At 44.5% G+C, this 12,868-nt stretch overlaps 1 protein-coding gene across 1 annotated transcript; it reads right to left on the bottom strand.

Annotated features, from left to right (window-relative positions):
- Window positions 1–4,901: 4,901 nt before the first annotated feature.
- LOC135900192 (uncharacterized) lies at window positions 4,902–12,314 on the bottom strand. The gene is made up of 4 exons (XM_065429634.2): window positions 12,291–12,314; window positions 7,593–7,749; window positions 6,579–6,668; window positions 4,902–5,281 (listed from the first exon to the last, which is right to left on the bottom strand). The coding sequence occupies exons 2-4, from the start codon at window positions 7,737–7,739 to the stop codon at window positions 5,093–5,095; spliced, it is 426 nt and encodes a 141-aa protein (XP_065285706.2). The 5' UTR covers window positions 7,740–7,749; window positions 12,291–12,314; the 3' UTR covers window positions 4,902–5,092.
- Window positions 12,315–12,868: the final 554 nt, after the last annotated feature.

Raw genomic sequence — 12,868 nt, 5'->3', positions numbered from 1 at the left:
GAAAGAAACTGAACTTGAAACAATCATTGCGGGCGAGTGGAGGAGAAATGTACATACTATGACGATGCCTCGTTGACGCGTTCATAGGAAGCTCAAAATAATCATCTGGTTTAATGTCTACTTGATTGTGGATAACTTCGAAGAGGAATTTTAATCTGTCGTATTTAGTTCTGAGCTCAAGTGGTGCTAGATCAGCTAATTGACATAACTCTGTTGGAGAATGGATGCGACGATATTTATTAAATATAAACCGGGCGGCTAGCCTCTGTATGCGGTCAAGTTTAGAACAGTTAGTTATGGTGTGTGGGTCCCAAACTATTTTTGCATATTCAATAATTGGTCTAACTAGAGTTTTGTAAGCAAGACATTTAATTTCAGCGGTTGCCCGATTGAGGTTGCGCCTCAAAGACCATAGGGCTCTAAACGATTTGATGCACACATTTTCTGTGTGTGTGTTCCAGCGTAAATCTGATGTAAACGTTAAACCCAAGTATTTGTGTTTTTCAACGTTCTCGAGTTTGTTGTCATCAATGTAGTACGAGTAACTAAGGGTACACTTCTTACGTGAAATAGACATAGACACTGATTTTTGAGGGTTTATGACCATTTGCCAATCGTCGCACCATTTTTTAATTTTTTGAAGATTTGAGTTAAGTTCTTCTTGATCTTGTCTCGACTGAATTTTATTGTAAATGACGCAGTCGTCTGCAAACAAGCGCAATGGTACAGTGATCTCATTAGGCATATCATTAATAAATACGAGAAATAAGAGTGGTCCTAGTACCGTGCCCTGAGGTACCCCAGACTCTACAAGGGAGGGTACAGACTGGCAGTTTCCAATTTGAACATACTGTTCTCTGCAAAGAAGGTAAGACGCGAACCATTTCGTGATTGCGGGATTCTTAAATATGGCGTCTATTTTATGTATTAACTTAGGATGAGAAACTTTATCAAACGCCTTTGCAAAGTCTAGGTACACTATGTCGGTTTGTCCACGTGAATTAATGGTTTGGGAGAGGTCATGTACAATTTCTATAAGTTGAGTTGTCGTGGAGAGTTTCCTTCTGAAACCATGTTGACGGCTGTATAATACCTTATGGTAATCCAGATATTTAATTAAGTGTTTTGATACAATGTGCTCCAGTAATTTTGAACATGCGCTGGTAAGGGAAATTGGGCGGTAGTTGTTGACGTCTGCTGTCGCGCCGCCTTTGTGTATCGGTACGATTTTGGCACGCTTCCAAGGACTGGGGAAACAGCCGGTAGTAATAGATGAGCGAAATATAATGGCAAGATATTTTGAAACCCATGCTGCATACCTGTATAAAAATTCGTTGGGTATTTCATCTGGTCCAGGCGATTTCTTTATATTAATGTTGAGGAGCAAGTTAAGAATTCCTTCTTCACTAATTATTATATCCTCTATTGGGACCCTATCTGAGGTGTCTACAAAGTGCGGAACCATACCGTTATCTCGTGTAAAAACAGACGAGAAAAAATCACTAAAGCTGTCAACCTGTTTATCGTTATTTTGGCTCGCATCCACGTGTGGTCGCTTATCCTTAAGATTAATGTAGCGCCAAAATTTTCCCGGGTCTTCTGCAAGAAATTTTTTGAGTGTGATGCCATAAAACCTGTCCTTGCTCTCCCGAACAAGTTGCTTTAACTGTTTACTTAGTTGTCGAATGCGTACCTTATATTCTGAGGTGGAGTTTTGCAAACGGGCTTTTCGTTCCCTTTTCAGTTTCCTTTTAATATGTATAATTTCCCTCGTCATCCAAGGAGTTTTCTTCCTGACAATTTTGCTGCGTTTGGGGACAAAACGTTCGATACACTGTCGCACAATGTTTGAAAAAGTGTTCCACAGGAGGTCTGTACTGGCTCCGGAGTGATAATGCATTAAAAACTTGTCGAGGGACTGTTCTAAGAAGTCAAGTGCACCGACGTCATCAGCAGCTTGAAAGTCTAGGATGAACTTCTTTGAATGAGTACTCGGTATGTCTGCAGTAACGTTTAAAGATAATAAAACCATATTATGGTCGGACAGACCCTCAGCAACTTCACAGCAGACAAGAGAAGACATCAAGCCTGGCGATACAAAAACCAAATCAAGAATTGAGGACGTCGTTCCGCATACTCGTGTGTAATCCGTTACAACCTGGGTTAGCTCGTAACAAAACGCAAGCTCTAGTAGTTGTTCACAACTGGCGACTTCTACCTGTCCAGGGGATTGGGATAGCCAATCAATTCCTGGTAAGTTAAAGTCACCTAGGATCAGAATATTATCACCTTGGTGCAGATTCGAATCCATAAAGGTCCTGAGTTGAAACAACGCATCTATGGGGCAACCGGGGGGACGGTACACACCACCTATGAAAACTGTACGACTGCCTAAGTTAGTTTTAATCCATACACTTTCAATATCACTCTCAACTGGCAGAATCGTGAATGAAATGTTGCTTTTAATCATAATGGCAACACCACCACCCCTTCTCCCTCGATCTTTTCTTATTAGGATATTTACGTCGAAATTTACATAACTGTCCCACTCACGTTCGTCATCTAGCTTATCAGACCTTCGTTCGCCCACAGCGTGAATACGCCGCATCTATCTGGTCCCCCTACCAAAATTATTTAATTAACATGCTTGAAGCAGTTCAGAATAGGGCTGCCCGTTTCATTTCACGCAATTATGACAACCATAACAGCATAACGCAAATTAAGCTCAATCTTTCACTTGAACCCCTTAGTGCTCGTCGCGACATTGCCCTTTTATGCCTTTTTCACAAATACGCATGCAGCAACAGACCATTCCCATTTCACCTTGATGCTCCTTCCATCACATCACGTCGGTTGCATAATCACTTAAGTTTCACGCGATTATATGGGTCAACTCACACCTTCAACGCATCTGCTCTTCCACGCGCCATACGTTTGTGGAATGATCTTCCAGACAACATTGCATCCGAACCAGACCACGATAATTTCCGTCAACTCCTGCACTCTTTCTTTTCGCAATAAAAACTTGCCACTAGTATTTCCAGTTTTATTTTACTTCCGGTGCCATGTTCTGTATACTACCCATGTATTTATTTATTTGTTATTTTGACAGCTTTAAGACCAAAGACATCCGTCATTTTTTTGTACCACTGCACGTGTTTTTTTTTTTTTTTCACTATCCCACTTTGTGCCCGACTGCATTCCTTATATTGATAAATGTTTTTACTGTGCACGCCATTAGTTCCTGCGTTTTTATCATGCCCTACCATTGTGCGTATTTTAAACCCTGCCAACTGCTCATGCGTCTAGATTCCGCATATTTTTCAGTATATCTTTGGTTGTAGTTTCTTTTCTTGTTACTGTTGTCATTGTTATCGGTACACTTTATAGTTCTTGTATCCAGTTTTTCCATATGTATAATGCTAGCCAATATTTTTTTTTCTCTCTTCGTGTTATCCTTTTTCCCGCCCGACCTTGTACTTGCCGCCATACCACATTATCATCGATTCCTCTCCTTTATGTTAACCTGCAAATTTTAGCCGTACGTTGTACACCGACAAGTTACTTTGTACTTTCTTTATTACCCCCCTTACTCAATGCCCTGTAAAGGGGCCTGTAAGGTATGTTCAATAAATAAATAAATAAATATTCACATTATCAATCAGGTGATAGAGAAATGTGCGGAATATAACCAACCCTTATACATAGCTTTCATTGATTACGAGAAAGCGTTAGATTCAGTCGAAACCTCAGCAGTCTTGGAGGAAATACGGAATCAGGCTGTAGACGAGCCGTATGTAAAAATTCTGAAAGATATCTATAGCGGCTCCACAGCCATCGTAGTCCTCCATAAAAGAAAGCAACAAAATCGCCATAAAGAAGGCGTCAGGCAGGGAGGTACGATGTCTTCAATGCTATTTACAGCGTGTTATAGGAGGTATTCAGAGAGCTGGATTGGGAAGAATTGGGGATAAGAGTTAATGGATAATACCTTAGTAACTTGCGATTCGCTGATGATATTGCCTTGCTTAGTAACTCTGGGGACCAACTGCAATGCATGCTGACTCTCCTGGAGAGGCAAAACAGAAGGGTGGGTCTAAAAATTAATCCGCAGAAAACTAAACTTATGTTTAACAGTCTCGGAAGAGAACAGCAGTTTACGATCGGTAGCGAGGCACTGCCAGTGGTAAGAGAATATATCTACTTGGGACAGGCAGTGACCGCAGATACAGATCATTAGAGTGAAATAATCAGAAGAATAAGAATTATCTGGGGTGCGTTTGGCAGGCATTCTGAGATCATGAACAGTAGGTTGCCATTATCCCTCAAGAGAAAAGTGTATAACAGCTGTGTCTTACCAGTACTCACGTACGGGGCAGTAACCTGGAAGCTTATGAAAAGGGTTCTACTTAACTTGAGGATGACGCAACAAGCTATGGAAAGAAGAATTATAGGTGTTACGTTAAGGGATAAGAAAAGAGCAGATTGGGTGAGGGAAGAAACGCGAGTTAATGACATCTTAGTTGAAATCAAGAAAAAAAAATGGGCATGGGCAGGACCTGTAATGAGGATGGAAGGTAACCGATGGTCATTAAGGGTTACGGACTGGATTCCAAGGGAAGGGAAGATTTAGCAGGGGGGGGGCAGAAAGTTAGGTAGGCGGACGAGATTAAGAAGTTTGCAAGGACAACATGGCCACAATTAGCACAAGACTAGGGTAGTTGGAGAAGTATGGGAGAGGCCTTTGCCCTGCAGTGGGCCTAGCCAGGCTGATGATGATAGCACTCCAAAGGCAAGAAAATCTCGAGTATTTATTGGCGTTTCCATTTTACTTTTCTTTTTTACTTCCCCGTAGGGGTGGTGGCACTAGACGTAGTTCTCTTGCATTCGGTGTCGTGTACATTGGTTTAATTTCCTTTCATTTGATTTTTATTCGCACATTTCAGAAAATTCCCACGAGGAGATGCCAGAGAAGATTACCTGTCTCCTGACAGCGCATACTCTTCGTGCTGCACTTCAGACCGCTTCATCAAAGCGCAACACCAAACCAGTTCTGCTTTTGCATTACAGAACTGCAGTAGGCATGGGGCGTTCATTGCGAGTCTTGCGGCCTGTCTATCTGCGCTCGGGGTGCTTCGGCTCCTGCAGCCGCGAGGCCGGCCAGTAACAGTGGCAGTTCCGATCCACGTTTGCCGCGAGCACCCACGAATCCCGGTGGCTGCTCGAGAATCACGTCTCGACGCCGACCACGAGCCCCGACGAAACCGGGAGGCATGGCATCCTGTTCGAAAGACAGAAGGGGACACCATTCGATGGAGGAGCACAGGTGGAGAAACGAACGCAGCAGCGTTTTGGCGAGCACTCGGATCTCAGAGTTCCTACTAATTTTAAATCACCAGTGCATTCTCTCGATCACGGACCCTGCCGGCAAACTCCTAGTTCACTCAACCCCCAAAATGCGGGTGGTAGACTTAAACAGCCACGCCGGAAGATCAAGGATATATCTGGCGGGCTTCGCGCAGTCGGCTTTGATGAAATTAACCAGAGGGGCACTGCACCTAGGTACACTGAAAACCAAGTCACTTTAATAGGCAGTTTCCTCGTTTTTTAAAATTACGGAGTCAGGTAATCTACCAATTAACAATTACATGATTCAGTCACTTCATCGGTTCGCCAATCAATCATATAGTAAATGAATAAATAAATATTTCATCAGTCAATCAATTCTTCAGGCAGTAGCGACAGCATGATGGATGAAATAAGAAAAGCAGCAGTAACATTGCCGTCGTGTTCTCCTTAAGGAAGTACTACGTTCATGCTAATTAGCTTTAATACAAGAATATTGTTTGTTTACAGCATATGACGATGGCTGCTGTGTGCCAACACCGGTTGCTGGAAACAAAACTGCATCAGTACAGCCTACGCGTCTCCATGCATTTTCTCCCGAGTGTTCGAAAGCACTATAATTTTTTTAAATGCTGAAACACGAACAAGCATCCATTATATCAAATACGCAGTATGTACGTTAATCAGTTTGTATTTCAGTGTGTACAACCATAGATACAGACAGAGATAAGCTGCACTAAAATATAGAAAAGGATTATTAGTGAACAAGGTATAGTCTAACCCGTAAAAGGTAGTGCCCAATGTTACAATTGCCAACATCGCGAAATCTTCACTGAATTTTTGAAGAACAGTGCCTGGATAAGGCTGCACGTAAGCGCGACAGAAAACACGCTACGCTACTTATAATCAAAAGCCTCGTGCCACGGAAATCTGTCATTTTCAGTGTATATTGAGATGCTCGAAAAGGACGGTTGCGAAGATGAAACAGCAAAAGTGAACGAAGTGTCTCTGGCAATGTTATTTTCATAACACATTAATTAATAAGAATATGCCACTAACTACTTGCTTTTTTTATTAAAACAACCTCGCAGAGAAACCACCCCCAACAAGCTGTTTCGGTTTTACTCTCCAGGTAAGCGACGGCAGTGTGCAGAAACAAGTGCTACCGTTATCCCTTAATACTGCGTTGGATGCGACGTGTGCAGAATATTTTGGTTTAAAAAACACCTTACCTGCCCGTCATCGTTGTCTGGTGAGCGCTTGCGTAGCAAAGCGGCGTCTCGTAGTAGCCGCTGCAGCCAATATTTCAATTCTGCTCCACTCTGCGTAAAGCAAGTAAAGATCACCAGAAAATCATATGCTGATATCAAGTTACCTTTAGAGAAACTCAAACCTCTCAAACAATACATATCGCACTTAATTAGAAAGATAATGCAATAGATAAAGTGATACCCAATCAAACATGGCATGCAGTCAAGCATAGTGCTCTCTCCAGTGAACTGCGGCTTTCAGGCCTAACTGGCGCAGCCGTTACCGGCCCAGATCATTCACTGTCATGGCAGTGGGGTCCGTTAGAAAAAAACGCTTCCTCGCCTGTTTCTCCTAAAAAAACATGTTGCCGGTGACGTTACCCAGTGCACTTAACGCGATGAGCATCAAGTTTTTGATGAGAAACCGCCGATTGAACGCTTTCTACTTACGGGCGCGGGTTCTATGACGGTAACGTGAAGAGGCAGATAACAGCTGTTTTAGCAAGGCTCGTCTTAACGTAAAGTAGTGCAGTCTCGGCCATAAACGCCATTTGTATAGGCCTCCTGTACTGATATAGTCGCCAATATTTTTCCGGCACATAAACAGCTGGTAAACTTTAGGTAAATACACCGATACCCTATAAATGAAAGTGCGCTATAACCAGCAGTTATCGATGTTGCACTGCTTTTATCAGGGAGCTCCGGCACCCCAGTCCAGGAGTCCGCTTGGCTTGTTTGAAATTCTGAACCATGTCCCTTCTTCTCTCCTTCTCTCACCTGCCTGCCTCGGACTGCACTTTATTACCATTATTTGCACTCAGAATTTACTTCTTAACAAAGCCATTTAACTGTCTGTTTAAATAGCAGCACGAGGATTACTTCTAGCGACACGTTAGTATTCGGTTGAGTCTGCACTACCTGGCCTTGTCTATGTGACTTCCTGCCACATCCGTCTTTTTTTTTTCGTCAGCTCCAATTTCGCTCTTGTCACTTTACCATGGAGGAAAGGCTCCGTTGCAGGTTCCTTTGATACGGCTCGGGGCCAGCGTCGTACAGCTGCACGTACTGTGCTTGCACGGCGAGCAGGGCCAAGGATCCCGTCAGCAGGGCTAACGCCGGCCCGAACCACGTGACCTCCCTCATGGCGATTTGGCTGCAAAGTCTGATATCGTGTCAGTAAAAGCTGTCGTTTTTGAAGAGGCACAATATTCTGCAGAAGAACGAGGAGAATGCAATCGGAGCGGGTCCATGTCCGGTGGCCATTGGGCGAACGCGGAACAAACAAGGCAAGCCTCAATGTGTACACAGACAACGTTCTGTCGAGCATGCTTTTCTTCATCAGGGCCTTGACGAAGACGAGTTTTTTTAGTTTGAACATTGACTCTTGGCTGAGGTTTCTTTGTTGGCCCACTCTTGATTTTGTGACATCCAGTTTTTAGACCAGTGAGATTGTGTGCTAATTTTATTTTCTTCTGACTCAGTTCTACTTTCTCATTTCATTACGAGATTTGAATGATATAATGCGGTGCTAGATCTGTGGTGGTGATAGGCGTGGGTTGCAGCACCAGGCATGTCTGCCCTGGTTATCCAGATCAGTATTGCTCCACCCAAGCGTCTACTGTCACTTCGGGTCTTATGACCCGAAGAAGCCGTGATCCTTCTCGAAATAAAAGGTGCTCCAGGCACTCGCGCGGAATGTTCTCCTTTTGTGCGTTTTCAATACAAACGTCCCTCTCATCTCGGTAGGTTGGGCACGTTCTCAACGAAAATTTTTCATTCGAGGCACCCCTGCCTCCTTGAAGATTTACATTCTTTTATTGATGCGATAGTGCTCAAAGATCTCTAATTCTAGTTTGCTCAGTCTTTCTCGTGTTTTACGTTAGCCATTGCCCTGACACCACCCCACACCAAGCCTTCAACGGCGCGTCGCGGCTAAAATTTTGTGAAGGCACCTGCTCAGCTTGACGCCCGCTCTATGGTGAAGAAATACTTTGCCCCAACAATCCCAACTGGAAATCGAAAATCGAGCGCCTGCTGCAATCTACAGCCTTCGACAAAATTATACAGGCTACTCCGCCCATTCCGCATATATGTCGTTTGACTATTTGGTGAAGTTCCAGTGACACTCTCGATATTACAGAGCTCGAGATGGTGAGTACGACCACTTTCTGCATTTGCACCAGCTCTAATGCCTTGCAGCAAGGCTACACGCATGTGTATTTTCTGCCATGCACTTCCTCAGATAGAAGCTGCATCCGGTAGCTTTGCCTGACTGAGAATAGGTCGCCTCCGCAATGACCCCCCTCCCTCTCCAAAGAAAAATGAAATTATGGGGTTTGCGTGCCAAAAATCGCAATCTGATTATGAGGCATGTCGTAGTGCTGAACTCCGGAAAGTTGGAACACCTGGGGTTCTTTAACGTGCACCTAAGTCAAATTACACGGGTGTTTTCGCATTTCACCCCCATCGAAATGGGGCCGCCGTGGTCGGGATTCAATCCCGCGACCTCATGCTCAGCATCCCAGCACCATCGCCACTAAGCAACCACGGTAGTTCCGCCGCCAAGCCCCGACTTGTGGTTTCGCCATGTAGCATCAGCGAACTCACACTGATTGCAGCGAACTCATTGCAGTCCGCACTGCACTTTCAACAGGATGTGTTTCGGACCCTGAGGCGCTATAAGGTAGAACTATTCCAAACTGTCCAATTGCAATTCTGCAATCAGCCCTCCATGATTGCGGAAAAAAATTTCCGCCCACCCCCACGTTGCTTATCTCTCACGCGACGTCATGAAAACCGCGATATGATATAATGTCTGCACACCCATTACGCATGATTAGACCAAACGAAAGAAAAATAATTTTTTCTCATTCGATGCCTTTTTCCCCATAGTACTCTGCCATTGATCAAACGTATTCGGGCCGCGTCCACCGCGCCTGTCTCTCACGTGACGTCACAAAACCACGAAAACTCATAGCGTCAAAGTGACGTGTACGCGCTAAAGACGCATTAATGTGCCGATGAAAACTGATTTTTTTTCTGGATAGCCCGAGACTGCCTAGTTCCGAAAGAAATAGAAGGTGGCGCCCAATCGCTTGCTCTGACACTAGCTACTGGGAGCGGCCACGGAGCTTGCATTCATTTGCATATAATAGTTCTTTTTTTTTCATGACAAAATAACGTTATCTATCCCTTTCGGCACATATGTGACATCACTTTGCCAACACTTCTTTGCTGAGGATCCGTTCTGGCGGCATCTTTAATGTACGCCGTCGCGATTTTCGACCATCCACCGCAAGCTAACTCCGGTAGATTCGGTAACTCCGGTAACTCCGGTAGCTTTGGTAAGGGAAAGCGGATCAATCACATACGCCGGCACCACTTTCTTCAGACGGTTATCTAGCATCACTCTACTGTCTCGACCCCATAAAATTTCTCTCCACTTGAGCGTGCTCCTCGCCTCTTCTCAGCCAATTTGATCAGGAAATCTGCTTGATGTGGGCAATGCTAATCTGAATGAAAGGAAAAAAGATTGACCTCCTATAAATGAGGAGCGCATATGATTGGACTTTTCAAACAACTCTGAGGTTTACCGTCATATGCTTGCGTCGGTGATTACGTAAATTTGACATCAGGAGATTGGGGATAGTTTTGCATTATAGGGCCCCTGGTGAGGCAGCGCTCCGCGAATTGTAGCACATTACGTCTTGTTTTTTATTTCTTTTTATTTATTTGCAGGCCAAGTTGCACGGCATAGATAGCCGTCAGGCTTGGTTTTAAATGCCAGACGTAATAAAATATAGCGCTCGTAAATCAAACACGCTGCACATACACACCGATTTGGCGAACTCGATCTACTGTGCAGCAGGAGAGCACAAGCAGAAAGCGGTGGCAAAACAACTGTCGAGCGACGAGTGTCACTGTAACGCCTGCCCTAAGAGTGGAGATACCATATAGACCATATAGACCGTATAGATGGCGGAGCATCTCATGTGTAAGTGCGATACCCACAATATCAAACGCGAAATGCACCTGCTTACGGAACAGACCACCAGCTACGAGGAGTGGATTCGACCAGTTGGCGGTTTATATAAGACCATCGCACGACCTCTCTTGCGTGACTCTCTCCCCGCTTTTACCGGGCTTTCGGGGCTATTGCACCGGTCAAACAAACAAAGCTCTCTTCTCGACAATATAGACTCATTCCTTTATCACCTACACACTCTTAAAAACGTAATCTTATCAGAATAGCCGTATTGTTAATTCTTATACGCAATTGTGAACCATCCTGCAGCTTCCGTAATATTCTTCTCAGAGTTGCCGTAATATGTGCTCAGCGTTCACGTCCGTCCATACTAACTGCGCAACAACAGGGTTACTAAGAAAGTGCGGATGACGAGTGCGCAAAATCTGAGCTGGTTTATTGCAGGTAAAAATTAGACGATTAAGGATACGTTCGTCACATGACCAACCTAATGGCGGAACTGGAAGTCACAAGGAACAACTAAACGAAGGAAATCGCTATCAACGCTTGAGTGGGCCAAATTCCTATCGCGACACATGCTGCATAAGAAGGCAAATTTTTTATCTGACCCTGTGATAGAGGCTCATTGACAGGGGCGTCACCCATGTTTCTCATATGAAAGGACGCTGTGATTTCCCTGTTAAGGTTCGTTCGTTTTTCAACTTCGGTTAGCAGTGTATACCTGCCTCATTAAATAAAGTTTCGGAGTATTACAACAATTATATTCAGCAAATCTGTGTTATAGTTTTTGTCACCACTCTTTATGTAGTCGTTTTTAAAAAGTGAGATAATGTACGGTCTTGAACTCAATATTATGAGCTAAATTTATCCAAATACTTCTCATCTACTCTAAAAGTAATCTATCGAGTCTCCAAAGGTATTTGTTATACCTAATTTTTCTTTTGCTGAACAAGTCGCACGAATTGCTGAGGCGTGCGTACATTGCTGCTTCTACAAAGACCCTCTATTATTATTTAGACAATGCTTACATCACTGGCAATACGTATGTTATCAATTTATCTGCCTTCCCAGTGCGTACCAGCTTTCCGCAGAAAGGTTTAGACAACGTGGCGCCGATTTGACATACATCTACAACACACACGGCTCTTCATCCGACTTTACTTGAAGCTTGTTCGTGAGTTTTGATGAAGTTAGCCAAAGTTAATGTGAGTGAACGAAAGGTAGAAAAAAGACACTAAGAATCAGCAGACAAAGGGTCGCTAAGTATCGTTTTTCTACACTTGATTCATTCAGTCTGAGCTGCGCTAATCTCTACGAAACGTCATTGAATTCTAGCTCGCTCAAACCATCACCCTTCATTTTAACTAGCGTTTGATTCCGTTCCTAACATTCCGAATTTTCGTCGTATAACTAGCACTGCTCCATCCCTTCTGCTAACCGCCCGGGGGAGGGGGGGTGGAATCATAATTCGACAGGGACACTCCATACTTTTAGCGAGGTTTACTGATACCCCTAGTGTTCACAGAGAAGTTGAACTTGCTCCCTGCTGGTGGCCGGCAATTGAATTTATAGCCGAGGGTGAAAATGGGCTCCCATTTAAAATTCGAACGCAACAAAACTCTCAAGGTCGAGACGCCTAGAGTTGAGTAATGCATTTGCTATTGTAGCATCAAATCGGAGGAAATTGTTCAGAAGGAAGCTTCGCTCACCTGCGCTGCAAGCTGAGCCGCGGAAGTCTCTTCAGCGCAACCTGGTCGTGTCTCTTATATACCGGCCCTCAATGGTCTCGGCGCGGTGCGGTTGGCCAAGGTGCGAAACTGTCGCTGCGTCGGCGTGACAGGTGGCGAACGGCTGCCGTAATGTGACCTGCCTGGTAATCCAGCCCTGATCGACGCCGAGCGGTTTTAAATCTGCTTAGCGCGATCAAGCGGTCGCGTAGGGGACAATCAGAGCGCATTCCAGGCCCCCTCATTGCGAGCCCGTGCGGTCGCCTCGCCTCCGCCACAGTGCGACTACGCCGACAGTTTCGTGCACTGCGCATCGATGCACGTACTTCGCCAGCCCTAAATCTTCTAGCACTGCGACAGCTGCAGCTTGTATCAACCAACGAGGCGCTGACTTTGCGAGGACGTCCAGGAGAATCGACCGTAATTGGCTGACGCCCATGTGATACGTAAGTGGTACGTATTGATACATCATACAGTCATCTATGGTTTGAAAATTTGGCAACTTATTTAATTACAGCAAACCTTACTGCAACGTCTTTGCATCTCATTACATGGAAAAA

Source organism: Dermacentor albipictus, chromosome 4, assembly GCF_038994185.2.
Source record: "Dermacentor albipictus isolate Rhodes 1998 colony chromosome 4, USDA_Dalb.pri_finalv2, whole genome shotgun sequence".
NCBI classification, from domain to species: domain Eukaryota; kingdom Metazoa; phylum Arthropoda; class Arachnida; order Ixodida; family Ixodidae; genus Dermacentor; species Dermacentor albipictus.
The sequence above is the reverse complement of the archived record's forward strand: the minus strand, read 5'-3'. Positions and strand labels throughout refer to the sequence as shown.